At 34.3% G+C, this 26,287-nt stretch overlaps 8 protein-coding genes and 2 long non-coding RNA genes across 21 annotated transcripts; 4 read left to right on the top strand and 6 right to left on the bottom strand.

Annotated features, from left to right (window-relative positions):
* Positions 1 to 1,112: 1,112 nt before the first annotated feature.
* On the bottom strand, positions 1,113 to 2,400 carry LOC145732355 (solute carrier family 25 member 35-like). Its single transcript, XM_081984552.1, has 4 exons — positions 2,078 to 2,400; positions 1,815 to 2,026; positions 1,539 to 1,761; positions 1,113 to 1,480 (listed from the first exon to the last, which is right to left on the bottom strand). The coding sequence occupies exons 1-4, from the start codon at positions 2,307 to 2,309 to the stop codon at positions 1,173 to 1,175; spliced, it is 975 nt and encodes a 324-aa protein (XP_081840678.1). The 5' UTR covers positions 2,310 to 2,400; the 3' UTR covers positions 1,113 to 1,172.
* A 1,268-nt stretch (positions 2,401 to 3,668) lies between these two features.
* On the bottom strand, positions 3,669 to 4,390 carry LOC145732369 (biogenesis of lysosome-related organelles complex 1 subunit 1-like). The gene is made up of 3 exons (XM_081984575.1): positions 4,191 to 4,390; positions 4,060 to 4,132; positions 3,669 to 3,995 (listed from the first exon to the last, which is right to left on the bottom strand). Exons 1-3 carry the CDS (start codon positions 4,249 to 4,251, stop codon positions 3,740 to 3,742), a joined length of 390 nt encoding a protein of 129 aa, XP_081840701.1. The 5' UTR covers positions 4,252 to 4,390; the 3' UTR covers positions 3,669 to 3,739.
* Positions 4,391 to 4,498: 108 nt separating this feature from the next.
* Positions 4,499 to 8,644, top strand: LOC145732344 (solute carrier family 2, facilitated glucose transporter member 5-like). 3 transcript variants are annotated; one of them, XM_081984535.1, is made up of 10 exons: positions 4,752 to 4,909; positions 5,741 to 5,841; positions 5,933 to 6,096; positions 6,405 to 6,524; positions 6,579 to 6,864; positions 6,915 to 7,193; positions 7,246 to 7,442; positions 7,493 to 7,705; positions 7,757 to 8,028; positions 8,083 to 8,644. In XM_081984535.1, exons 3-10 carry the CDS (start codon positions 6,094 to 6,096, stop codon positions 8,234 to 8,236), a joined length of 1,524 nt encoding a protein of 507 aa, XP_081840661.1. In that variant the 5' UTR covers positions 4,752 to 4,909; positions 5,741 to 5,841; positions 5,933 to 6,093; the 3' UTR covers positions 8,237 to 8,644. The 3 variants fall into 3 exon arrangements, with proteins under 3 accessions (XP_081840659.1, XP_081840660.1, XP_081840661.1); XM_081984533.1 differs by lacking the exons at positions 5,741 to 5,841; positions 5,933 to 6,096 and adding an exon at positions 4,499 to 4,667 and having other exon boundaries at positions 4,734 to 4,909; XM_081984534.1 differs by lacking the exons at positions 5,741 to 5,841; positions 5,933 to 6,096 and adding an exon at positions 4,501 to 4,667 and having other exon boundaries at positions 4,737 to 4,909.
* Positions 8,645 to 8,760: 116 nt separating this feature from the next.
* On the bottom strand, positions 8,761 to 11,433 carry LOC145732351 (uncharacterized). Of its 2 annotated transcripts, XM_081984545.1 has the most exons (7): positions 11,092 to 11,433; positions 10,767 to 11,037; positions 10,476 to 10,716; positions 10,330 to 10,429; positions 10,179 to 10,274; positions 9,970 to 10,125; positions 8,761 to 8,884 (listed from the first exon to the last, which is right to left on the bottom strand). In XM_081984545.1, exons 1-7 carry the CDS (start codon positions 11,305 to 11,307, stop codon positions 8,834 to 8,836), a joined length of 1,131 nt encoding a protein of 376 aa, XP_081840671.1. In that variant the 5' UTR covers positions 11,308 to 11,433; the 3' UTR covers positions 8,761 to 8,833. The 2 variants fall into 2 exon arrangements, with proteins under 2 accessions (XP_081840671.1, XP_081840672.1); XM_081984546.1 differs by lacking the exon at positions 8,761 to 8,884 and having other exon boundaries at positions 9,987 to 10,141.
* LOC145732372 (uncharacterized) lies at positions 11,007 to 11,820 on the top strand. Its single transcript, XR_014179007.1, has 2 exons — positions 11,007 to 11,160; positions 11,408 to 11,820. It is a non-coding gene; the product is annotated as an uncharacterized LOC145732372 (long non-coding RNA).
* LOC145732342 (interleukin-1 receptor-associated kinase 4-like) lies at positions 11,811 to 14,915 on the bottom strand. Of its 4 annotated transcripts, none has more exons than XM_081984529.1 (8): positions 14,796 to 14,915; positions 14,268 to 14,493; positions 13,872 to 14,220; positions 13,641 to 13,818; positions 13,027 to 13,586; positions 12,791 to 12,943; positions 12,172 to 12,378; positions 11,811 to 12,115 (listed from the first exon to the last, which is right to left on the bottom strand). In XM_081984529.1, the coding sequence occupies exons 2-8, from the start codon at positions 14,450 to 14,452 to the stop codon at positions 11,912 to 11,914; spliced, it is 1,836 nt and encodes a 611-aa protein (XP_081840655.1). In that variant the 5' UTR covers positions 14,453 to 14,493; positions 14,796 to 14,915; the 3' UTR covers positions 11,811 to 11,911. The 4 variants fall into 4 exon arrangements, with proteins under 4 accessions (XP_081840655.1, XP_081840654.1, XP_081840656.1 ...); XM_081984528.1 differs by having other exon boundaries at positions 14,655 to 14,897; XM_081984530.1 differs by having other exon boundaries at positions 14,268 to 14,486; positions 14,655 to 14,897.
* A 114-nt stretch (positions 14,916 to 15,029) lies between these two features.
* LOC145732352 (post-GPI attachment to proteins factor 3-like) lies at positions 15,030 to 16,762 on the top strand. Its single transcript, XM_081984547.1, has 8 exons — positions 15,030 to 15,271; positions 15,420 to 15,571; positions 15,680 to 15,832; positions 15,882 to 16,006; positions 16,060 to 16,199; positions 16,271 to 16,475; positions 16,529 to 16,612; positions 16,673 to 16,762. Exons 1-8 carry the CDS (start codon positions 15,145 to 15,147, stop codon positions 16,743 to 16,745), a joined length of 1,059 nt encoding a protein of 352 aa, XP_081840673.1. The 5' UTR covers positions 15,030 to 15,144; the 3' UTR covers positions 16,746 to 16,762.
* LOC145732337 (uncharacterized) lies at positions 16,628 to 22,875 on the bottom strand. Of its 4 annotated transcripts, XM_081984517.1 has the most exons (13): positions 22,315 to 22,875; positions 21,872 to 21,955; positions 21,690 to 21,813; positions 21,409 to 21,629; positions 19,081 to 19,267; positions 18,829 to 19,028; positions 18,567 to 18,777; positions 18,343 to 18,494; positions 17,986 to 18,290; positions 17,803 to 17,931; positions 17,581 to 17,746; positions 16,842 to 17,052; positions 16,628 to 16,790 (listed from the first exon to the last, which is right to left on the bottom strand). In XM_081984517.1, the coding sequence occupies exons 1-13, from the start codon at positions 22,873 to 22,875 to the stop codon at positions 16,774 to 16,776; spliced, it is 2,568 nt and encodes an 855-aa protein (XP_081840643.1). In that variant the 3' UTR covers positions 16,628 to 16,773. The 4 variants fall into 4 exon arrangements, with proteins under 4 accessions (XP_081840643.1, XP_081840642.1, XP_081840646.1 ...); XM_081984516.1 differs by having other exon boundaries at positions 16,628 to 17,052; XM_081984518.1 differs by lacking the exons at positions 16,628 to 16,790; positions 16,842 to 17,052 and adding an exon at positions 17,067 to 17,109.
* Positions 19,263 to 22,981, top strand: LOC145732371 (uncharacterized). Its single transcript, XR_014179006.1, has 3 exons — positions 19,263 to 19,954; positions 21,354 to 21,957; positions 22,323 to 22,981. It is a non-coding gene; the product is annotated as an uncharacterized LOC145732371 (long non-coding RNA).
* Positions 22,982 to 23,294: 313 nt separating this feature from the next.
* Positions 23,295 to 25,603, bottom strand: LOC145732358 (tetraspanin-33-like). 3 transcript variants are annotated; one of them, XR_014179005.1, is made up of 6 exons: positions 25,212 to 25,598; positions 24,952 to 25,155; positions 24,725 to 24,898; positions 24,493 to 24,672; positions 24,156 to 24,439; positions 23,295 to 23,784 (listed from the first exon to the last, which is right to left on the bottom strand). XR_014179005.1 is itself a non-coding variant. In XM_081984556.1 (6 exons), exons 1-6 carry the CDS (start codon positions 25,314 to 25,316, stop codon positions 23,718 to 23,720), a joined length of 906 nt encoding a protein of 301 aa, XP_081840682.1. In that variant the 5' UTR covers positions 25,317 to 25,603; the 3' UTR covers positions 23,295 to 23,717. The 3 variants fall into 3 exon arrangements, 2 of the variants coding, with proteins under 2 accessions (XP_081840682.1, XP_081840683.1); XM_081984556.1 differs by having other exon boundaries at positions 24,264 to 24,439; positions 25,212 to 25,603; XM_081984557.1 differs by having other exon boundaries at positions 23,295 to 24,439.
* Positions 25,604 to 26,287: the final 684 nt, after the last annotated feature.

Genomic DNA, 26,287 nt, shown 5'->3' with positions numbered 1-26,287 from the left:
CTTTAGGATTTAATAGTCCCCAGGATACACACATTGCCTTTCCTTTCTTGCAAATTTTATGGAATAATTCTTGAAACGTTGGTATTGGGCTGTTAATGACTCGTTTGAATGCACCTATCTGTGATGTTCTTTCCAGATAATTTAAATTGAAGGTGGTTGTTGTTCCCAAGCCAAAGTTTGATTGGAACTTTCCGCCTTTTTTACCTCCAAATGTTGCAAGTTTTCCAGTTTGGTGAAGAAAAATCTTAAATTCTACGAAGGTCTCGCAATAACAACACTAATTAATAAACTTAAACAACCCTAAATTAAGTTTTTATTTCTTCTGTTTGTTGGTGTTTTTCAACTTTTTAAAATTCCTAACCTCAAAATGTTTAGCCGACTGTCAGTTGGGACTATGCTCTATGTTGCCACATCTTCCACGAGCAGATGTGAACCTGGTGTATTGTTGGTTGCAGTAATAAACGGACCGATGAATTACACAAATTTTTCAAAACAATATAATTTTCTCATTTTCATTTATAATTGCTTAATGAAAGATACATATTGTGAGATTTAAAGGAGGAATTTGTCAATACGGCAAACAGGTGATTAAAAAGATGGATAGCCTAGCTTGTAATAAACGACGTGCGTAAATTTCAATATGGCGGAGCACTTGATGACGTAACCGCCACGGGGAAAAAATGAACCATACACCGTTTGACTGATGCTTTTCAAAATTCGTAATTTTCTTCAAAAATTACAAGTGCATTTTTATTCCTAAAATTATACATTTCTACAGCAAATTTTCGCGAAGAATCCAGTAGTGTAAATAGTTTTTTTTTCTATTAGACACAGTTTTTGAGATACGCACAAAAAATCGTTAAAAAAAAGGAAATTTGGAATATCAAGTGTTTTAAGATCTTTTATCTTAAGGTCTATTCACATTATTTTGTGTGCAATAGTTGCTTCGTTTCTGCACTTCACAGTGTTGAAACTACAGCAAAGCTTTCTAGAACTATGATGTGAAACAAAAAAAAAATGAAGTAAAGTAAGAGGACGTCACATTCACATATTAATTCCCTTCTTCTTGACAAAACTGCTTAATCTAGTCACTGTTTGACAAAGAAAGAACACTGTAGTAATATATTTATTTAAATAACAATAACGATTAAAATCAACAAAAAGTAACATTTTTACAAATGTAAAATCATTGCGCTCCTCTCAGGATTGAATTCTTTGCAAGCGATTTCTGAAGCCATAAAGAGACTTTCGTAAAGTTTTAAAGCTGCCGGTCGAAGCACATTGGCGGTATTATCGTAATTGTCGTAAGCGCCTTTGAGTTCCTCCCAAAATACCAGACATAAGGCAGTGTGAGGGCCCAGTTTGAGGTAAACTGATCCCAACCCCCTGTAAAATGGTTTCAAACCTCCGGCCTTATATATCTTCGTTATACAGTCGAGGTAGCCTGAATATTTTTTAGTTCCTTTATTAGGACCGATAGCTGTTTTTAAATGAAAATTAGATAGTTAAACCAGTTTAACTTAGAAAGTAAGCACTACCTTGCTTATACATTGTTGTTAAAACGGTCTCAAACGGGGTCATACTGATGCTGAGCACCAAACCAGCAATTCCACCAGCTATTACGGTTCTGTAAAGTGGTTGTCTGGAAAAGATATTGTAACTTTCCAGTGTCTCCTTGACTATGGCGTACGATGTCAACTGAGAGGTTCCTATAAAAGCCCGGGGCAGTGAAGCTGTGGCTCCTCTAAAAAAGCCTCGAAACTGCAAGGTTTTTGTAAATTAGCTGTAACAAGGACATTTCTCCAGTAACTTACACCATGTTCCCTAAATATCCTTTTGGCAGTATCCCTATAAGATCCTTTATTTTCACTTTCAGCGTGATGTTCAGCTTTGAGTAGATAAAAGGGATTTGACAAATACTGCCCTAAAATCCCTCCAATACCACTGGAAAGCACACTATTCAACACTACGGTGCGTCCATTTAAATCCTTGGTGAAACCTTTATTTACAGCAACTTGATATGTGCCTAAAACAATGCCAAAATACAGATTCAGTAATAAAATTAGTAGGTACTTACCTAACTTCAAGCCATAAGAAATAAGATGAGCTCCCAGGGCAGGGGACAAGCCTTTTTGCAAACTTTTAAACCCCTCCCTCCCAGCAGCTTTAAAACCCCGATGCAAGGAATGTTGGTACTGATGGCTAAACTGGCTTTTTTTGCTAATCTCCATATGGTGTTTCACCACCTCAATCGGATTGGTAAAAACTCCAGCACTAGTGGCGGCTAATCCCCCGATTACGAACTCCATCTTATCCCCCGGAGACTTTTTACCCCATCAAATCTCAAGAACAGAACCACTTAGTGGCTAGTGTTCTCGCAATTGATGACCGTTTGCAAAGATGTGCAGCATATTTATATACTGTTGCAAAAATTATTATTTTTACCGGACGCAGTTATAAGGCATGATCACGACGAGTGGGAGACCAAAGACAAGCAAGTGGTTTTATCATCAGCGGTCAAGGAAAGTTTTATCATAAAATATGATTTTTAGGTGGTTATTTGTGAATTTTAGGTATATTATCACTCCACTTTTGTATTTTTATTTTTTCTGGTTTTCTGCCTGTTTAAATGTGTTAAATTAGGAAATATTTGGAAATTTAACCAGTCCTCTACCATACAGGATCGATTAATAAAATTTGGGTTTTTGCTCTTCTCTCTAAAAATATTTCAGTTGTAACGTAACAAATATTGAGGACAAAACGGTCAAATGTCATGTGCGTCTCGAAAGGTCGGTTGATGTACAGGAAAAGTAAATAAAAACTGCTATGGGACATTTACTTATCAAAAAACCCCATTAGCTACGTCACTATTTTTGCTTTTGTTTAGGCTCAGATTATTAAAACAACTGGCCTATCAACAACATGTTGCATGGTTCATTTTTTTGCGTAATTTTAGTAGAGATGTCTGTACTCTCTGTAGGTACAAAGTTCTCAATTTTATCTAAAAGTCAAATAATTCTTTCGATCAAAACGTCTAGAGGGTGAAGGTTAAAAATGATCTTTTAGTTTTACAACATTCACATGAAATTTTTGATTGTCCATTTTGAGATATGTTTGGATTAACATCGGATATGACCTGATTTTTGTATTGACTGTAACAGCATAAACTATATTGGTCAAGGTAAGTTATTGTTAAGTCCACTTTTTGTTCTTCAAGCATTCTAACTTTTTTTACAGAAAAATGTAAATAACATTTACAAGCCTCATTATGATTGTTATTTTGTCTTCACACTTTTTACTATATTATCAACAGACAGCATGCCTGTCTGCAAAACTTTATTACCGATAAACACTTGCAACATTTTATTGACTGTTTGGTAACCTCTGATCCGGCTAGACACAACACATGTGATCATTATAAGGATTTTTAAACAAATCTATATCATTCAAATCATTCTTAACTGTTTAAGAGTTGTTTATGCCTCCTGCATATCAAGAATGCACATCAAACATGGAATACAAAGTGTATTCAGGACTGAATACCATATGTTTTATATTTGATCTCCCATTAAAATTTATGTTGTGTTAAAACAAATTTCGCAATAAATCATATTTCCACAAAAACCACAATGTCATGTGCATGTAGGTGCAAGCAAAAATAACTAAAATTGGCAGATGTTAGTCTATTATCTGCTTATAATATTTACATTTTACACAGTCAATCGTGCCTACTTACTGACTAATCACTGGCAAGTGCACTATTCTGTTCTTGTGTAGTTTTATACACAATTTCAAGTGCCGTAGTGATGGTCCTGACATCTCCTTCTATGGTTTTAGCCCAGTTTTCCACATCCCCTAACTCTTTCAAGGCATTGCTGAATGACTCGACCAAAGTCAACCACTGTTGAGTTTGTTTTGAAAAGGCTTGAGCACTAGTGTGCAGCTGCTTTGCTTCTGCATCCAGCTTTTTTTGGTTTAAATAGGCCTGGGCTACCCTATAAGAATTTCCAATGGTAGTCAGTTCGTGACAGAATAGAATAGGGTACCTCTGTTACATACCCAACATTCAGATGGTCAACCAGGGCTTGTGTTAAGTCTCCAGCGGCTGCACATGCTTCTTTCCTTTTTGATTCTTAAAAGTGTAATTAACCAAGTTAATATTCATCCCTTTAAAGGGTAAAATTACTTGCCTTGAACCTCCTTTTTCAAGCCCTGTTTAACATTGTGTTCTTTTACGATAGAGGACAACATTATGTGTGTTGAATTGTTTAAATATTTAATTCTATCGACAGTTTATCAATAACTTGTTTATTTAGAAATCAGATAGAAATTGATAAACAATAATAAACTACCAAAGGGTATTGGCGTTTCAAGGTAAGAGATACTCCCTCTGGTGGTCAGTTTTAAAAACAGTTTCGTTCAGCTGTCATTTCTCCCTTTGTTTTCATTGATTTTGACAGTGACAGTTGACAGGACAGTACCTAACCTTATTCCTAAAAGGGAAAGGACACAAATTTTTATGTATTTGTCTGTCCTGTTATTTAGGTTTTGCTTTGTTGTGATCAAAGATCCAAAGTGGATTATAACAAAAACCTCAATTATAAATACACCGACTGCGTCGCGTTTTTATAATGAATGTATAAAAACAGAAATTGAACTCTTTTTGGGTACGTACACTACATTGAAATCCTTTCCTCCTGTATACTAATCGGTTATTGAAAAATTGTATCTAGAAGGATTACAAGACTATGTTTAAAAGTGGAAATTTAGTTCCTACTAGATTCCTTGTTTTGATAGCCCATTTTGTTATTCTTGTTAATTTGCTATGGAACAGCAATGTGAGTCTGAAATCTTGTACAATGGCAATTCCAATAGGATCCGACCACAACAATCTCCAACCCCATACAAGGTGAGTTACAATTAAATTTTTGTTTACTCTCTAAATTGTCCATTTATGAAAATCAGCAATCAGAATAATGATTTTTGTTTGGGTGCTTATTAGAACAATGTACTGTGATAATTTATAACACTCTGAATATTAATTTAAGTCTAGTTTCTGTGTTTTTAGGATTGGTTTTGATAAATATAAGGGCTAAAGTTAAGCTAAAATACTTATACTATAATATCATTGAATTTTACAATAAAACCTCTCTCTTCCTGAGAAAATGTCTACAAAGATATGTGTCACATGGATTTAGTATTTCGATTTATTAGATCATATAAGCCTTAACAAATATTATAATCTATCTCAAGGAAACCATTGATGATTAAGATATCGAGCTGGTGAGATTAAGGGTTTAATCCAAATGACTTTAAACTGTAGAGTATATTTTTTTGTAATAGCTTAAATATATTAATGATCCCTGTTATATTATCTGAATTAAATTGTAATCTGGATTGAGAGACTGATTTTCTTCAATTAAAGGCATTTGAGAATCTTATGACTTGTCAGATATTTAACTGACCTTCTTTCAACCTTTGCTTATTTAATAATATTGCTATGCTAAATAATATAATAGTTGATAACTTGGTTGCTTATTCTGGTTAATTGTTATCTAAACTGACACTATTCCCAATAATTGATAATAAAAGCACAAAATTTTATTTAACACTGATATTTTAAATTGCAATTTGTATGTATTCAGTGTTTAAACTATTTTGTGACATTTATGAATCCATTAGGCCTACGAATAACAATCATCTTTTGCTATTTGACCTAACGTTCTATTTTTAATTTTAGGGTTAAAACAGGCATAAGTGTTGGTGTGGGACTAATATGTCTGGAATTTATGTTTTTTATTTCGGGTTTTACCATGTTTAACATCACATCTGCTTTATTATGTATCCTTTTCTCTAATTCCTGCTTAATAAAACCGGAATTTTAATTAACAACAAATTACATGATGAATTTATCCTTAACAAACCCATTCAGCTATATTCTGTCATGCCTTAGCCTGCTTCACCCTGACACTTTTTATTATGGATAGTTGGCAGTGTGGATGGTTTTGGTGGATATTCATCTTTGGTTCTGTTATTCCATTAATGTACGATTTACCGTTGGTTTTGTTTTTACTACGAAAAAGACAATGGTAGATGGTTAGTAGGTTTTGATGACCTCCTTTTTGAATTGACGTTAGTAATTAATAACTTTATCCAATAATTCTAGTCGAGTATAATGTTGAGCTTTTTGATACTGAATATAAAAGTGAATGATAGATTTTGTTTTATTTCATAAATGTGGAAATAAGATTTATTTGAGGGCATTATGCGGGTAAGTTTGACAAACATCAAAATGCACATTAATAAGACTTTTGCACTTTGTGGTGAAGGTGTGTGTTTTGTAATAATTATGTACTTTAGCACACTTTATTGTTTAATTTTTTGAAATAGATAATTGTTTTAAGGTTATCTCAGTTGAACAGCCTGGATGGTCAAAACTCCTGGTCCTGGCTGGTGTGGTGACAGTACTAGGATCATCCTCACCTGTTGGTTATAATATTGGAGTGATTAACACTCCAGGATGGGTTAGTAACAGAATTTTTACAATTTACTGTATAGTTACTATTTTGTATTAATAGGTAATCAAGAAGTTTTGCAACGAGAGCGTTATTACGAGATTCAACAGTGTATTAACTGTTACTCAACTAGACATTTTATGGTCTTCTGCTGTTTCTATATTTCTTATCGGTGGCAGTATCGGTTCATTAAGTGGTTCGCTGTTGGCCGATAAAATAGGCAGAAAAGGAGGCCTTTTGGTGTCTTCCATATTGGGAGTGATTTCTGGCATCACATTTTATGCTTCCAAAAATGCTGATTCGATCGAACTTATATTTATCGGAAGGATTTTCGGTGGTTTATCTGCAGGTAATGTAGTTTATGGGGTGAGTGATTATTGTTATTGGTTGATTGTTAAGGTTTGATCACAACAATAATGCCCATGTACTTAATGGAACTGGCGCCACCTAGATTGAAGGGTGCCGTGGGCGCACTTTGCCCCTTGGGAGTGACGTTGGGCATTCTGATTGGACAGATATTGTCCATGTCTCGAATTTTGGGCAACAAAAGCTATTGGCCTTATTGCCTTGCTTTATCTGCCATTCCTCAGTTTGTCTGTGCCTTAATAATACCAGTGCTTCCGGAAAGCCCTAAATATTTATTTGTTATAAAGAAAAATCCTCCTTTGGCTATAAAACGTGAGATAGTAAAACAAATGTCTGGTTTAAGTGATAATGACATGCATTTTAGAGTTGAAAAGGGTGCGAAACGCTAGTGAAGATTCGTTAGGCGACGAGATTGAAATATTGCGTTTAGAAGATCAGGAAAATATTAAGCAAGGTGACACTTGGAGTATTAGAAAAGTCTTGAAGAGCAAATCTCTTTTATTACCTTTATTGTTGGTGTGTTCTTTACAAGCAGGCCAGCAACTTAGTGGAGTCAATGCGGTAAGTATTTAGCGATTTTTAAGTTCTATGGTGTAAAATGCAATTTATAGGTATTTTATTACTCATCTGTAATATTTAAACGAGCAGGATTGTCCACCAAAAGTAGCGAATTAGCAACCATAGGAGCTGGTTGTTGTAATATATTTATGGCCATCATGGCTGTACAGACAATGTCATGGTTTCGAAGACGTACGATTCTCTTAACAAGCTTAGTTTTGTCGATTTCGTGTCTAGTTATACTGGGACTTTCTATAGGATTCATTGTTAGTTGAAAATTAGCCATCTTGAGCGCAGAATAAGTGTTACATTTTTAGGATTCCTTCCACTGGATGCCTTATCTCTGTATAATAGGTGTGTTGGGTTACGTGTTGTGTTACGGTTTAGGACTGGGTCCAATTCCGTATTTTATCGGTTCCGAATTGTTCGAAGTCGGTCCACGTTCAAGCGCAATGGCACTGGGCAGTATGGCCAACTGGACTGGCAATTTTATTGTTGGCCTCACTTTTCCCATTATGGACACTTATCTAGGAGCCACCTCATTTTTCATCTTTGCTGCCGCTGCAATTGGCTTGTTTACATTTGTCAAGTAAGTGATGATCGTTTGCTCGGTGTTCGGGTCTAAGTGTGAAGGAATTTGTAGGATTTATCTTCCGGAAACGAAAGGTAGAGACGCTTGCGAAATTTCCCATCTGGTAGAGCACGGATTCAAGTCTAAACCGCTTGAACCAAAAGCTTTTAATGTTGATGCTGCTGGACATGAAATGAGCAGTTTAACTGAAAAAACTGATTTGTAAAACTGCCATCTATCATCACATTTTTCTATTGTTACAATATGTTTGGTTTGGTAAATGTCACATTTTTACTCAGTTATCAAACTCGATCTGAATTATAAATTACAAGTATTATTACATGGTTCGAAATAAAGGTGGAAAATTATCTTGTCTTAACCACGACTGGGTGATGGTAATAAGTTTTACGGAAATATTCTTTGTAGTTTTAGACATAATATCTGAAACAATATCTAAGTAAGTTAAAATAGTTAAACTTATTATGTGTTCTTATAAAATCAAATAATTTATTACTAACATATTTTGTAATTTGACTGGATTTCTAACTAAACACAAAAATACCAATTTGACTGGTATTTGGAAAAAAATAAAACTGGTTTTTCTTTCTACGACGTATTTAAGAAACACCTTGTATATTTGTTGTTTTAATGGTGATTTGGTGTGGGTTTTGCGTGTAAGCTAGTGTACTGCTCTTTTCTGATACTAATTGGTATCAAAATATTTCAAATTTTTGCTTTAAAATTAAATACTTTTTTAACAAGAAAATCTTTATTATACACTCTTTTTTTTGACGATTATCACGATAGTAAAATTAGACTACCTCTATCCAATTGAATAAAAGAAATTAATAGCTGCATATGTCATTCGCCATATCTGAAACAAATATTAGTTTTAATTACTAAACTAGAGCGGTTAATAAAATGTTGATACAATGTTTAACACAACGAATTTGTAGTACTCATCCTCTTTAAACAAAAATGTTTGTATTAAACTGCTCACGGAACTGTATCTCTTAAAATTCCTACGTCAAAACCGTTTTTGGTAAAATTAGAATAGAATTAGAGCCAGAAACGAATTTATTTACTTTTTTTTCATTAACTTACAGCGATTTCGGTAAAGAAAAAAGTGGTGCAAATTTCTTAAATTTCAATACTCATTGCATTTGATAGTTGGGGTATTTTTAGAACATTTTTTGTTTGTGTCGTATACAGGTGTGGTAAAAGGAAAACCGTGTAACGGACAGAGAAACGTAGGTAATTGCATGCGCGGGAAAAAGACAGAAAACGAAAAAAATATCAAGTAGGCCATATTTTTAGCGCGCTGTTGCCAAACGCCGTAAGTAAGTTTGTCGAGGGTATTGAATACTTACGGCGTTTGGCAATAGCGCGCTAAAAATATGGCCTACTTGATATTTTTTTCGTTTTCTGTCTTTCTCCCGCGCATGCAATTACCTACGTTTCTCTGTTCGTTACACGGTTTTCCTATGGATTTACCACACCTGTATAGGTATTTATATTACTATATTTTGTAAATTACTCTGTATCTCGGGAATACCACTACTAATTTCAAGGAGATAAATAAACACTAAATATTTATAATCTGGTTGTAAAATCAGTAACGTTCGACAGAGATTAATACAGTATTTGTTAGTCTTGTGCAAAATGGGAAAAATTTTAGCTCATGAAATCACAAGAAACAATATTTTAAAATTATCTCAGCTATCACTATCAATTTTTCTTTACCCCGTATATCTATATATAGAAATCTCTTTTGAGGCAGAATGAATGACTGAGTTCTGATTCTAAGAGAAATGGCTTTTCAAAACCTTTGTTTTGTGAATTAAATTCATCTGAGGTATTTCGGAGATTCAGGCCGTTAAAAATGGTGAAACATTTTGCTTTTCCGTGAGCAGTTTATTTCTATTATTTGAAAATATTTAAACTGGTCAGATATGTTACCTTTTTGAGTAATTCATGATTAATATCTACCATCCAGAATAACTTGATATGTACCACTTTACAGGCATTGGTCACCACTAATAAGTACATTTTCTGATATTCTACGTTCCATTCGTACCAGTTCAAATCCAAAATTGCATAATATAAGTCGACGCTCTGCAAATCGAAAAGTCTGACCAATATGTTAATCTTTTACTGCTGCTAATTACATCATTCTCGTAAGTCTGGACGTAAGCGCATACGGTTAATCCAAAACTGAAATATGTTGTGAATAGTGCTGTTGCCTCAAGGATTGAGCGGTTTGACTAAAATTACCACACGTCAATTTAAGAACGCATTAAAAAGTGAATAATAAGTTACCGAAAAAACTGCGCAACATCCCATAAAACCCACCAAGAATCCTGAACTTATAAATAGTACGCAGTCTACTTGTAGTTTTGCACTAATATCTAAGTTAAACCTGAAAATAACTATTATTAAAGCAGATTTTTTAAACTTTAAAGCACCTATTGATTTTTAGGTATTCCCTAGTAATAAACTGGATAACGTCTTCAGTTTGCATAAATCTGGGACCATCAGACCGTTTGAGATCATTTCTAAATCTCTTAACTTGATCTGTGAGGATAATGAGGTTCAATTTCAAGTAAAAGATAATGTAGATAAAGTACATAGGAACTGTAGAACAGATGCATATGGAATGGACGCTTATCAAAGCTGCATGGTTTATCAACTCAATGACAAACGAATCTTAAAACAGATTTTCAAAAATGGATAATAATAAATCATATTATACATACTGCAATTAGTGTTCTGTTTCAAAAACACCGTAATCAACATTGTTTCGTTTTTATCCAACATCCAGTTATAATACATAGCCTCTAAGGCACAAAAGGCAGTTGTTAACCAAATGGCAAGCACACCATTAGTTTTTGAAGCTAAAACTTTTATTTTGGCACTTGTTTTGCCCACGATGTTCACTGTATTAACGGTAAACAGTGATTTGTACGAAGAGAAATCGTTATTTACTGATTTAGCCACACGTATGTAAATAATATTAATGCATACGGCCTGCGAAAGCCAAATTTTAGAGTACTTTTAGCTGCTTACATTAAAATCACTTACGTAGATACAAGCGAAGTAAAAAGTGCCATATTTTAATATAATTTTCGGACTAGGGTTGCGGTAAAGCTGGTAAGTTTGTAGAACACTCACTATAATGAGTACTAAGGTGGAAATGAGGCATAGATGCTTGATGTTTCGGTAAAGTATCAAAAACTTGAAAATAAATGGAAGGAAAGGGTCCTTTTTAAGCACTTGTGAATTATCTTTCTGATCCATTCAAGTCAAATGTGTATAATGGTTATATTTTCACTTCAGTACGATTATTACAACGTTTAGATGTTTTCTATCACTAAATGTTTGGGTTTTCCTAAAATAGCGATAAAGAAACTCAACTTCAAGGTACTACGTTTTTGGGGATATAAACCATAGAATTCAAATAACGTCAAGAAAGAAAGCAATTTTCAAAGCTGTTTCTAGACCCATTACAAAGGATTCCATTACTTTTTTTTCCAGGTGAGTGTCTAGAATCCTTAGACCCATTAATAATCTTTCCATTATTTAAGCAAAGACCCTCATTTACTCAAATTTACAATCAATATTCACTTATATTATTTTTTGCCTCAAAATGTCGCCATTAGTGGAAGATAGTGAATATCTTAATTCAGCTGACAATACAAATTTCTTCTAGTATGTATGTATTAAACTTATGGTGTATATAGAAATGGATTTGATATTCAATCCAACTAGAATTTAAAACAACAATAAAGTAGTTCAATTAATAGGATATAACTTGTTTATTATACGCATATTTGGTCCCAAGCCTCTTATTAAGATTATCTCTTTGTAAAACTGTCATCGATTAGTGGCAAAACCAACATAATTAAGCGGTTAACTTATTTTGTAAGTTTTCCAACATATTTGCCACCTCAGTCATGAATAAGCGTTTACGTTCGTCTTCAAGGCACTTTAAGGCAATATTGTAGAGTTCTTCAGCAAAATTAATGCCGTTTTCTTCCCAACTGCCTACATTCCTGTCTAAAATTGGCTCTATGGATTTCTCGCAACGATCTTCGACGTAAGTAACCTGGATATGTTAATAATCGTTTAGCAGGATTGTTGGTAAGCTTGGAACAAACTTACCAAATCAGCTCCGTCTCTGTCGTAATCTACAGGAGGTAACGAGGTTAATAATTCCAGAAGAACCACACCAAAACTGAAACTGTCGAGCTTAATTGAAACTTGACCCTGATGGTACTCAGGTGACATGTACGCCGAAGTACCGCAGGGAGACGTTGTCAAATCGGTGGCCTCTCCAGGCATAGGTTTGATAATGCCAAAGTCGCACACCTAATTCAAAATAATAATGATAATAAGTTTATACAGGGTGTCCAAATAAGAGTGGTTGCAAAGGAAATAGTTAAGTTCACTTGTAACAAAATAAACTAATGGCGATAAAATAAACCATTAGTGTCAAAAAGAAGAGAACTAAATACTACATCAGACAGTGAAAACCTCAACTTTTTAGCTTTCTCCTATTAGGACTGCCCCCTTGGAAACACAAAATTAATCATAAAAAATAGCTTTTTTGTGAATAACTAGCTAGAAAGTTGGTAGTACGCCTTCTTGTGGAAATATTTTTTAGCGATAAATCGTTTGGTCAAAAAAGCCGAAAGCCACTCTCATTTGGACACCCTATACATTTATCTAAAATAATCTTTAATTTACTCTCTTTTACTGTTATATAATAATGTAATGTAACCTTAGCATTATTGTCCTCATCCAACAATATATTGGCTGATTTAATATCCCTGTGGATAAGAGGAGTTGGAAGATTGTGAAGATATGCTAGGCACTTTGCTGTTCCCAAAGCGATATGAATACGTTGTCGCCATAAAAGATTTTCAGGGTTTTTCTAAAATTGCATATAAAAAAATGGGACGTTTGTAATGATGTGGTCGTTAGCAAAATGTTTCTTTTCAGGAATCACAGACATACCTGGAGCACATCAAACAAAGACCCACCAGGAACATATTCAAAAACCAGACAGCAAGTGTGGCCATCACAGGAATACCCCAACAAGGGCACTAAATTTGCGTGTTTGCACTTAGAAAAAATTTCCACTTCATTTTTAAATTGCTGCGTCACGCGATCGTCTTTTGTTATGCCTTCTACATTGTCCAGGGACATTCTTTTAACCGCCACCGGTCTATCCAACAATCCGGTAGCTAAAAACACGGACCCGAAAGCGCCAGCGCCCAAAAACGTTCCTGTCTTAGTGGAAAAGTGCTTTGTAGCCGCTTCTAATTGTGCGTATGGGAAATGTGGCAGTTGTGTCATGATGGATAAGTTAGGGGTGGTTGACTTAGGTTGGGGTAGGGTTAACGGAATTTCGGCACTTTGAGAATAATTGCTGCTATCTATGTTAAAGGGTAATTGACTGGAATCTGGAAAATTTGAGGATTGCGTGCTATTTAAAGCGTGTTCAGTATCTGGTAGCAGCTGACTGAAAACCGGAATAAACTCCGTATCCGGAACAACTACTGATTCAGTTAAGTCTAAAAACAGAGCTCGATAAAATTGGGAAAGTTACACCCATTCAATATAAGCACCTTTAACGTCAAATATAGAGCATTCAGGTAGTATTACTTCAGACGCATCATAAGATATAATGGTCCCTGAAAACTTCATCATATCAGACACTTCCTCTATGTTCTGTGATTTAGGTTGAGGCACTGACGGTAATTCTGGTATTGGCTTCACTTGACTGACAATTATCTCAGGAATTACCTAAATATGCAGAAAATACTATTATTCCTTCTAACACAAACCTAACAACTTACAGGATTGACCTTTGGTTTCACTTCCAAAGAATTTTTTCTGATAACCGCAAGTGCAACTTGGGGATAATTAATCTCATCCAAGTGGTGCTGAACCTCTTCCTCATTCTCTTGTGGCTTTAAATCAGCCAAACTAATAGCAATAGGCGCCGCAGGACCGGCTCTAGGTCGAGGTGGTGGGTTTTCACCTAATAATTTTGCCACATAATCTGCAGCTCTAAAAAGTTGCGCCTTTATCAGCAAATACTTCAGGTGACCCAAATTAGCTCTAGGTCGGCCTGAAGTGCCCCATTCATCCAGCAAAATTTCTGTACAAGATCTTCTGAACTGTTCTCCTCCTTTCTCAATAATTCTGGAAAATGCTTATCAGCAAGGGAACTTAAAACTATAAACACCTACTTAAAATGTTCAGAAGTGTACTTGGGTGTATTGATTGTGGTTATATCACTGTGGTATGAAGTACTACTTAATTTTCTTGGAATTATTGACATGAGACGCTTCCATAAGTCAGCATCGTCCAATATTTTAGCCAATTCACCTACCACACTAGGTGGTAATTTTCTAATTTCAAGAGATGCTTCCATTTGGGCTAATACTTATGTAGTTAATGTGTGTTTCCTAAAAACTAACCAAAATACCTAAGCATTTTTATTGATACTGCCACAAACAGAAATTGTTATTAATCAGGCAATCTTCAATGACATGGGCATTGTTAGGCTCCTGTTGATCCTGAGTCTAGGAGACTCCTACACTTTAAATGTTGGGGTAAATATTTCGAATACACACCCACTAACCTCCTAGTTTATGGATAGGAAAAATCAAGGAGAGGCTGGGCAAATTGAATCAGTTTAACTTACTTTTAATTTCTTACATTTAGATGATACATCTTAAATATAAAGTGAAGTGTTAAAATGAGTATAAACCCACCATAACAATTATGCCAAACTGCCTGCAATTTGTTGCAAATATTTCTATTTAGCTTTAAAAAAATAAAAACTTGTTTACAATGGTACACACCATCACCGACCTTGAAATCTGAACATAAACATAACCTGAAAACGTCTTTAGTTTGTTAAATGTGCTGTCACGTGACCCAATGTACTATGGGACATATTAGATGCACGTGACCAGGGACTGTCATTACCGATGTTTTTGTTTTAGGATTTTTAGGTTAATGGTTTTTTGTTTGTTGATTTGTTGCAATTAGAGAGAATAAAGGAAGTAATAACACTAACAATGAAGTAGGAATTAGCACTACCATCCATTCTTAGCAATAATGTTGCTAAAAGCAATATTGCTAGAGCTGTGCCTGGTAATATCAGTGGTTTTTGCATCTATTGGAGACAAATCCCCTATTTATCAAAGGTGTTTAGACAAGTGCCAAATTTTAAACTGCTCTCAAGGTACCACTAACTTGTACTAATCAATTTTTTTTGTTCCAAAGGAAAAGCTGCAAATAATCAATGTAGACTCACCATTTGGTACAAAAATCAGCATTATTTAATCCACTTAAAAAGTGAAAAAAAGGCATAGTTTCCAATAAATTTTCAGATGGAATTTCATTTGTGACAGACTACTATCAACCCTTCTATCTTAGAGCCCTTGGGTGGGCTTGTGTAGATGAGTGCAAATATGAATGTATGTGGAAAACTGTACAGTCATTTGAAGAGAGAAATTGGAAAACTCCACAGTTTTATGGAAAAGTAAGATACCTACTACTTCAATAAGTTATATTTATGCATAGTTTGAAAAATTGTTTAATTTAATTGTGGGGCAATTTTTAAAGCTTTTCTAAAGCATAAACATTTTAGTGGCCTTTTATTCGGTTTTTGGGAATTCAGGAAGTGGCCTCCTTTGTATTTTCTTTGTTAAACCTATTTGCGCATTTGAAAATGATACAACGTTTTTACAAGGAAGTTCGACCTGACAGTCCCCTGTACTGGTTGTGGTTCATGTATTGTTTGGTAAGCCCTTAAAACAAATATGAACATTTGAATTAACTTTTCTAATCAGGTATGTTGTCATGCTTGGTTTTGGTCTGCAATATTTCATGCTAGAGATGTGCCTTTGACTGAACTTTTGGATTATTCTGGTGCATTTTCTATTGTTCTTATAAATTGTTATGTAATGACTCTTAGGTAAGTTGTTTTTTAAAGGGTTCTAGAAGAGAGTTAAAAATATGGACTTTTAGGGTGTTTAGAAGTGTTCTACCTCCTTTTATTTTGTTAATAATATCAGTATTTTTTTTGGTATTTTTTGTCAATCACACTGCCTATTTAAGTATGGGAAAGTTTGATTATCAATATAATATGCAGCTCAATATTTTAGTAGGTAAGAGAGTGTTATTTTATTACTTATACACCATTCATATTGATAATTATAGTTTCTAATTAACTTTTTAGGGGCGGTAACAGCCGTTAGCTGGTTTATTTGGGCATTATTGAGAAGAAACAAACAGCCTTATGTGTGGAAGTGCTCTGTGTATGTAGCACTGACTGGTTTGGTACTTTTGCTGGAAGTTATGGATCGTCCGGCGATATTTTACATTTTTGACTGTCATTCGTTGTGGCATTTATCCACGGCAGCACTAGTGCCACTCATCTATGGGTAAATACTTAGGCAACTGTGCAGGAAGATGTTTTTCTGTTATTATTTGGTAGTTTTGCTATCGATGACTGTCGTTACCTAAGGAAAATTGAACTTAAATTTCCCAGCGATGAAGAGAAACACAGGTCGAAAATTCGGTGAAAAAAGACACATTACTGGTTAAAAATATTTATTAATTTAGGAAATGTATTTACCAGAGTTCCTGTAATGCAACTTGATGTGGCAAATAGAAAAACTAGTCTTTATACAAATGTAACCAAAGAAAAATAAAAAAGTTTTTTAAAGACTGCTGTGAAAGTTACGTTTTCTTCACATCTAAAGAAAGGTGTCATTAATGACAAATAAAACACACAGTGGGTGACTTACATTTCCAGGCACCTGTAACCACCTTTTTAGCGGCGTTTTGACATAAGTTAAACATTTGCGCCACGGGCGTATTCTTCTGTTGTTCGTCATTTTTTTGTTTTACAGTGATCCAGGATTTTTTTAACCAAACTTGGACTCGGCTTGACCCTTTCTTTAAAGACGAATCAGTGTCAGGGACGTCATCGCTATAGTTGCGTTTCCGACTAGTAGGCTGGGCAAATTGAATCAGTTTAACTTACTTTTAATTTCTTACATTTAGATGATACATCTTAAATATAAAGTGAAGTGTTAAAATGAGTATAAACCCACCATAACAATTATGCCAAACTGCCTGTAAATATTTCTATTTAGCTTTAAAAAAATAAAAACTTGTTTACAATGGTACACACCATCAACGACCTTGAAATCTGAACATACAAAAACATAACCTGAAAACTCTTTTGATTGTTAAATGTGCTGTCACGTGACCCAATGTACTATGGGACATATTAGATGCACGTGATCAGTGACTGTTTTTGTTTTAGGATTTTTAGGTTAATGGTTTTGTTTGTTGATTTGTTGAGACCCCAATCTACGGCACTAAAAATTGTGCAATTCGAGAGAATAAAGGAAGTAATAACACTAATAATGAAGTAGGAATTAGCACTACCATCCATTCTTAGCAATAATGGTGCTAGAAGCAATATTGCTAGAGCTGTGCCTGGTAAGTGGTTTTACTGTAAGTTGTTCTATTTCCTACCGATTCACGTTGATTGTATTGATTTTCCTGATATATTGTTGATACTGAGCTAATTTGAAATTGACATGAATCGCCTCTTGCTCTTGGATCGTTATCTCTGAGTGCTCCGTTTTGAACTGTGTTTATTGCCGATCTCTTTGATTGGTTCAGTAGTTCTTTTCTTTGTCTATACATTTGAATATTTAACTTTGATTTTTGTGAATCCCATATTGTTATTATTACTTTTCCTCTAAGTGATACTCCACTAAAGCATTATCAGCTGGAATAGTCGATACTATTTGACTTGCACGTAAATTACACATGTTTATTGCTACTGCAGTATTTGGTGGGCCATACCTTTTACTTCTTATGCTACAAAAGGAAAAGAACATGTCCGCAAGGGGAAATAAATATCAAAAGCGTTACTTGTCCATGACTGATCCATTTTGAATGTTTATTATTCTTGATGTACTTTCGTTTGTCCTGCACTCATTGCTGTATTTACACCCGCATGATCTGAGCTGATCAAACTTTAGAGAACAACCGCACTTGTAACGAGACAATTCTGATTCTTTCTTCTTATTACTAATGACAGCAGATTGGTGCGAATCGTCTAATCCTTGCCGCACCAAATTCTGATACGCGTCGTTTAAGCGCGTTATTTCCGAACTGTGACGAGTTAGTTTGGCCATAATGTTGTCAAACTGACGATTAGTATCCTCGTGTTGCATCTGAATCAAGTTAGTACAACATTTAACTCACAAAAATATGTGATTTTAGTACTTTAAGTAACTTTCGCAGTGACTCGGTTTCACGGTTCAAAATGGCTTGTCCACTTTTAGAGACTTGCGGTAAAATGATCATGTTACGACATCCGGTATCGCAGCTTTTCTTTTGTCTGCCACATTTATCGCAAACTGCTGTTTTATGCGGTTCTGTCGGTAATTAAAAAATGGTGATATTGATTGATTGTCAACTTCTGACATAACGTTACACAGAAGTCCTACCTTCCTCACCCACGTGACGACTATTATTATTTTCTTTGACAGGTTTCCTATTGTGATGAACGCTAGAAGTTAAATCGGTCACTTGAATTGCCGCTTCAGAATCAGTGGACGTTTGGTTTGTTCGTTTATCTGTATGCAAATGGGCTTCCTCGTTTTTATCCACAGTTTTTACTTTTTCAGTTTGCATTGAACGCGGTTTATTGTTTATTCCCTAAGATATGTCAATGAGCAAATAAAACGGTCTTAACAGATTTATAGGTACCTGACATTCTTCACTGCAACCCTTATTTTTCTTTTTTGAACCGAAACACCCCGTCGTTTTTTTCTTCTTTTTCTCCTTCTTAACCTTTGACTTTGGTGTAATTTCGTATTCATATACGTATGGGGTTTTTGTTAGGGCAATTGAATCGCGTTTACTTCTATCTTCCTTGATTGTAGTAACAGGAACGTGTTTCACGTTGTCTGTAAATCAATTTCAGTGTTTATTTTTATAAACAATAATAATTGTAAATACGTGAAGAGAATGATTCTTCTGTTTCAGTTGGTTTCATATTAATAAGTGGGTCTTGCGCCTTTTGCGTTTGTATACAAATTTTCTCTGTACTACCATATACGTCACAGCCACAGTCAGCTTTATTGGGACAGGTATTGATCATGACATTTGCTTTTAAGAGAGATTGGAAGTATTCGGGAACGCATATCTGAAATACAGGGTGGTCCAGTTTTAAGTGTCAATAATTCACCATTTGATAGCTAATCAAAAAATAAGTCGACATTTTTCTGAAAAACGTTTCCTAAGGAAGATACAGTCCACCAAATTTCAATTTAAAAAATCGTTTTATAGTTTAAAACTGAACATTCAAGACTTGTGAAAGTCCAAATTTGTACTGAATAGTCTAAAAACTTTTTTACTACTAGGAATGGTCTTATGATTCGCTTTCTCAGCTGCCATCCTGGTTGAATGTCTGAAACTGGCATTCAAGAACTAAAAAAAGTCCGGAAATCAAAACAAAGATTGTATTGTGCATGAAACTCATTTTTTACTACTAAAAATAGTATAAAAGTTGACTTTTAATGCTAGAACTGACTTTACTAGGACTAAAAAGAGTCCAAAAGCATATTTTCAAGACTTTAATTCTTCTTCTGGACTGGACAACAAGTCTAGAAGTAAATAAAATTTTCGGACATTTTATTTCTAAAAATTAGTTCTCAAGACTATTATTGTAGCATTTGGTACCAAAATTTTTTATTTTTATTACTGAAGAAACTTGATTTTTGGAAATTTTCTTAAACTCAATTTTTCAGTCTTAAAAAGCACTAAAAACAGTCTGAATTTCTTAGAGATGCTACAATTTATTGCACCTATGAGTGTAGAAGTCAATTTAATAGTGAAGACGCTTGAAATAACATTTTCAAGACTATGGTCAGTGGACACACTGGCTTTTAGGCCTGATAAGTCAAAAACTTTGTAAAGATAGTCTTGAAACTCGATTTGAGGCACTGAAAACAGCCTTAAAACACTAAAAACAGTCTAGTTTATTAAGAAATACCCGAATTTTTAGCACTGAGATGTCTAGAAGTCGATTTAATAGTGACAAAGCTTGGAATGCCATTTTAAGTCTATGAAGAATGTAAAAATTGTTTTTTAAGTTTGCTATGTCAATAACTTGGTGAAGATAGTCTTGAAACTCGATTTTCCAAGCTGAAAGCAGTTTTGAAGCACTAAAAATAGTCCAAAATTCGAAAAAAATGAAAAGCAAAATAAAAAGCACAAAAAGTTAGTTTTCAAGACAAATTTCATGAATCTAATGTCAATGTCCTGCATCTAAGACTATTTTCAAGACTAAAATATTGAAATTTGTCTTCAAATTATGAAAACTTACTTCAAATGCAAATTTTAAGCTTCTGATGTCACTTTTCATTAGTTCAGTCACATTTTGGGGTTCAAGCCAATTTTTAAGGTTTAAATGTATGAATTTGTAGTAACAAATTTTTGAAAAAGTAGTTTTTATGTCTACAAGGCAATTTTCAGTATTAAAGTCTCTCGATTTGCTCGAAAAGTCACTTTTCAAAACTAAAGTCTTTCAGTTTGTCTGGAAACTATGAAAACTGGCTAAAATAATATTTTTTAAACTTCTTAAGTGAATTTTCCGTTTCCAAGACAATTTTTAAGTTGGTTGGGTTAGTTTTGGGTCTTTGACCGTAATAATGTGTAATAAAGTGCTTGTTCCAAATTTGATCAATATTGCTCCAACGGTCTGACAGTTATGACAAAAAAAAAACGATTTTTTAAACAGAAATTTGAAGGACTGTATCTTCTTAACTTATTTTTTAATTGGCTATGGATTGGTGAATTATTGACATTTAAAACTGGACCACCCTTTATACAGGGTAATTCAATTTTAAGTGTCAATAATATAGTCATTTCTCCTGAAAAATGCTTTCTAAGGAAGATACAGATAATTTGTTACAGCTCAGATATCAGTTTGGGTTTTAAAACCGTAAATAACTCCTAATTATCTTGCAAAATTTTACAAGAGATGCAACTAGCAAATTGAGCAAGGATTTTTGAAAAATATCCATTAGTTCACATAGAAAATAGGATGGGTAAATGAAGTCCACCCCTCTGTATCTACGCCACTGGACAATTTTAACAAACGTCCTTATTACTCATAATCATCAATGACCCCCAAAAGATTCTTTAGATTTACTAGTAGATAATTATTATATTACTCACTAGTAGATAATTTTATTTTTACACTTGCTTCAAATTTCATACTCTCAAAGAAGCATTTTCCAGGAAAATGATAATAACAACAGTAATTGTTTTTGATTTACATGCCTTATTGATTGAAGTTTGTACTTCAATACTTTCTCCTTGGCGTTCCACTGAAACACTTTTTGAGTCGGTTAACACCGCATGACTTGTAGAAGTATCCTGCAAGTTTTGTTCTTCAGTTGCCACATTCATTTCATTTACTTCTGGCTCAGTTTTTGGACAAGAACCACAGGAACAATTAGGGTCCCAAGGATCAGTCTGCGCTTCTGTATCGAATTGTTCAACTAAAAATATAAACTGATGTCCAAGAAGGGTAAAAGATATAATTATGGTGACTAGTATACTTTTTGTTATAGGGATTTCGGAAGTTTGAGTTTCTATCGGTTTTGGTGCTGTCGTTTCTGTAGAAACTGCTTTTTGGGGTTTGGTTGAGTTTTTAGGTTCAATGGATGCCCTGTTTGGAATTTTCTGCAAAAAAAGTGTTAGTAAATATGTATTTACTGTATTTAGGTACGTGTAATCTTACCTGTGGTGGTTTGAGGCCAGAAGGACGTTTGCAGTCACAAATAGTGCCATTACACTTTTTTTCACCCTCTCCTTTTGGGAGATTCTGTGAAATATATAACATACAGGTGTGGTAAATCCAAAACCATAGGAAAACCGTGTAACTGACCGAGAAACGTAAGATAATTGCATGCGTGGGACAAAGACAGAAAAGGAAAAAAATACCAAGTAGGCCATATTTTCAGTACGCTGTTGCCAAAATACCGTCGACAAAATGTATTAGATTTTGGCAACAGCGTACTGAAAATATGGCCTACTTGGTATTTTTTTCCTTTTCTGTCTTTGTCCCACGCATGCAATTATCTTACGTTTCTCTGTCAGTTACACGGTTATCCTATATGGTCGGTTTTGGATTTACCACACCTGTATAATTTAGCACAAATACCTCTAATAGTTTTATTATACCTGGTTAGGCAGAGTATTGTGATTGCAAATTTTTCGATTGCATTTCGGTCTGGACACTACAACTTTAGTAACATAGTTAACCAAATCACTTCCGGTACGCGCGCAGCCATTTCCCTTAACATTGGTATTGTGTTCGGCTATAAAATGTTTCAAAACCTCTTCACTGTGTTTTTCCAATATTCTTGTAAGATCTCTGCTCGACTGAACGCTAAACTTTTCATTTTTGAAGCACAAAAAACATCGTTTTTCCGTATCGAAAGTGTTAATTTCCTGGATGAGCGACGCGTATTCGTCTTGGAGCAGCCGATCCAGTATACCAGAAGACTTTAGACTGTCGGTGTCGTCGGATGATGTTTTTAATTTTGACCATTGTTTGTTGATAAACTTGGTAATAGAGTTGGTAAATTTCCAAATATCTTTTCTTGCAGGCATTGAACCAGCATATTGGGAGTACGGTGAACTTGTATTTGTATGTTTCAGTTGACAACTGCCATCATCGTCTGTCGTGACATTGTGTAAATAGGTATAATAGTATACAGGGCAAGACAGTTGTCGCGCCATCTCAAGAAAACACCGCTTCCTGAAGCCACGTACGTAAGGTGATCCTGGTAATCACTGTCCGGTCTTTGATGAGTGGGCACAATAAAACAACCCGTTTCAAAAAGAACACTGGTTTAATAACAAGAGACCTTAAAAAATACTCGGAAAACCCCAAAAGCCTGTTACATTCCCCTTTCTTGGTTATCAACAACAACTCTCTCTTTTCTTAACCTCACTCCTACCTTTTTCCGCGCGATACACACGCCATCAACTAATTGACGCGCCGCCTACCGTACGAAAAATGAACTGATAGCTGCCACAAACAACGATCTATTCTTTTTAAACAATAATTTGCTAGCTCCGACAACAGTTTAATTATAAACAATTATAGGATTATTAGAAAAAACCACGGCTGTTGCTATTTCACAAACAAACACGCATTTTTATTTTGATTACGCATTTATTAGTGAATAAGGAATATAATATTATTTCATAAATTTGAACGTAAATATACTTTATTTTTGTGCCAGTCACTTTTATATACCTATTTCAGAGAGCTTGTACCTAAACACACTTTTTACTCACACAATACATTAATTTATAATTAATACATTAATTTGGGTAGTACACTACAACCAGCATGGAAGACCAAACTATCAATCCAAATCAAATCAAATCAAACGTTGACCATAGGTTATTGGTAAAAAACCAGTGGTGGTGTAGTTTTTACTAGTAAAGTGTTATAGCTTCCACACTGGTTTTTAAGGAATATAAAAAATGTATAACAAATCCAGTAAACATATAAAAAGCTGTATCACATATCATATTATGTGTATTAATTTGCATAAAATATTAGAATTCTGTTACTCGAGAAAATAATCATAACTATCATCCAGTTGTCTATTATATTGGTACTGATCTGGAGGGGGACTGTAAAAAAGTAAATGATTTTCAGATGTTTTATCTTAAAGAAGTATTTGGCACATTACCACAAAGCCCTTTTAATTTTCATCAAAATGGTGCTGTAAGATTTACAAAAAGTGCTTTAACCACAATTATGTTGCACATCCTTTCATCCCACTCTGACTTCAAATAGAATCATTAAAGGTTTCACTCTACTCAATAAAATTTTAAATAAAACTCAGTGATTGCACTTTTTGTACCTCCATCTCCAGTAACTCAGAACAATAACACTACAGGACACAAACACAAGCCTTAATTACAATGAAAAACATTCAAACAGTATTATCATTTAAGCAGTACATTTTCACTTTTTTAAAAGATTAATTAAGATACAATACCTCCATCCGCTTGAGATAAAACTCCACATAGATCTTACAGTAAAACACTTGATTTAAAATGGCAGAACATCATATTTACAAATATACCCCAGGTTTCAACTGGCCCACCTTGATTTCTGCAATTCAATTTGACCTTCCAATGTTTTGGATAAGTAAATTACAAGCAGTTGTGACAAAGCCACTCCTAAAGCAATTACAGCAATGGCATACAAGTTGCCTTCTGCCCAGGAGCGTACAATTTCTATACAACCTGAGGTCCAGACTTTTTTACTTGCTTCTGCAACCTAAAAAACAATGTCAAAAATACAGTGAATGCTGGGGGTTTTTGCTTTGTTACCGATAGAGTTTGTACCCCATAACCACACATAATATTCACTAATCTTGAACTGAGATCAGTGGCATTTATGCAGCAAGAAAAGGGAACTCCACAGTGTTCCACACTAGGTGAACTGCAGTTGAAATATTCATTTTTTGACCAATCCATGTAGCCTTCAGAGCTCAGACCACAACACTTAAACTAATTTAATATTTACTATCCTGAAAACCCATATTTGAATACTGTAACTTACTTCTTGCTGAGCAAAATCTATAAAGTTTTGTAAATCAGGATCATCCCTATATGTGTGTATAATTTTGTCAGTAAAATTTTCCTGCAGAATTGTTTGCATAGAATGGGGAAATACAAAGCCCAAAAAGGCAATACCCAATTCAATTACAAAAAATATTAAAAGACATAGTGAATACTGCAACAAAAGACAACTTGTCTATGGAAAAATACAAAAGTAATTCTACTTACAAATTTGAGCAAACAAGTATTTTCTCTGAGAGCACCAACACAACCAGCAAAACTGACTATAAAAATTACCCCACCCATAATGATCATCACTAAAGATACATTTAATATCACATCATAAACGTTTTCCAGTTTGATCCAGCCAAGCAATTGCCACTTATCAACGAATGCATAAAGGCCAATTCCAATCAAAAGGCCTCCAACAAGCTGCAAATTAAAAAACAAACATAACACTCAAATTATACATTATTGTACATTCATACCCAAAAAACAAAGTTTAACAAAAAAATTAAATATTTCACACAGGGGCTGACATATGTGAAGTTGCTGTTGGGCTGTCGCCTGTAATCTCTTCGGGGTGCGGGCATTTTTTGCAGAAAAACCTGATATTAGTTTTTCATAAAGTTCAGTGTACTTTTAACTGGAAGTAGGAAGTGCCAACACTATAAAATATTTTGCTAAACAACTCTGGGTTTAGTACGAAAAGTCACTGAACTAAAAACTATTTCTAAACACTAATTTTTTTGGTTGCAAATGTTAGGCAATAACAAAAAGGAGTATTAGAAAATCACAAAATTTTGCAATTAAAAGTAAACACACTCATTGTTGATTTGTTGAGAGCAAGAATATCAAAATATGTCGTGATCCAATGTTTGACGTTAGACCAGACAGAAGCTAGATTCAATGTAGTCACGTGACATTGTGTTTGTTGTCAATAACTCTGTCACGTGAGAACGAACTATTATTTAACAAAGTTGAGCTGATTAAAAGTGGTAACTAAATTTGTTTCATATATTGATAGGGGTAATGTCACGTGAGACTGCATTGGGCAGTATAAAACAATCACGTGACAGATATAAAATTTTTACTACTATTTGAAAGATGTGAATACCAGTTTTTATTATAGACAATCATAAATAAATCAAAAAAGAAACAACCTGAATACGTATACTAGTCCATACTAATAAATTGATCTAAATAACACAATTTTAAATATCTTTTTTGCTTTTTTCTTCAACCTTCACATCATTTGCACACTCATTTGTCTGTACGGTTTCCCTTGTATTGGGATCATCTGATGATGGTTTTTTACTCCATTTACAGTCGCAGCTAAACTCGCACTTCTCTTTCTTCTCGTTTTCCTCCAATTTTGCCCACGGATTCCAGAATTTTAAAAGGATTGGTTGTATATAGCGGTGGAATATAAACAACAACAATGGAATCACAAAACAAGGAATACAACCAGCCATGTTTATGTTTTTATAAGAACTTTGTTAATTAAACTTTCACTCAAATCTTTCATAATCAGCTGATCTTTCTTTACCATCAGAAGCGCCTC

This window comes from Ips typographus, linkage group LG8 (assembly GCF_016097725.1).
Source record: "Ips typographus isolate SLU linkage group LG8, UJ_Ityp_2.0, whole genome shotgun sequence".
NCBI lineage: Eukaryota > Metazoa > Arthropoda > Insecta > Coleoptera > Curculionidae > Ips > Ips typographus.
Note: the sequence above shows the minus strand (reverse complement) of the source record. Positions and strands in the feature narration are given on the sequence as shown.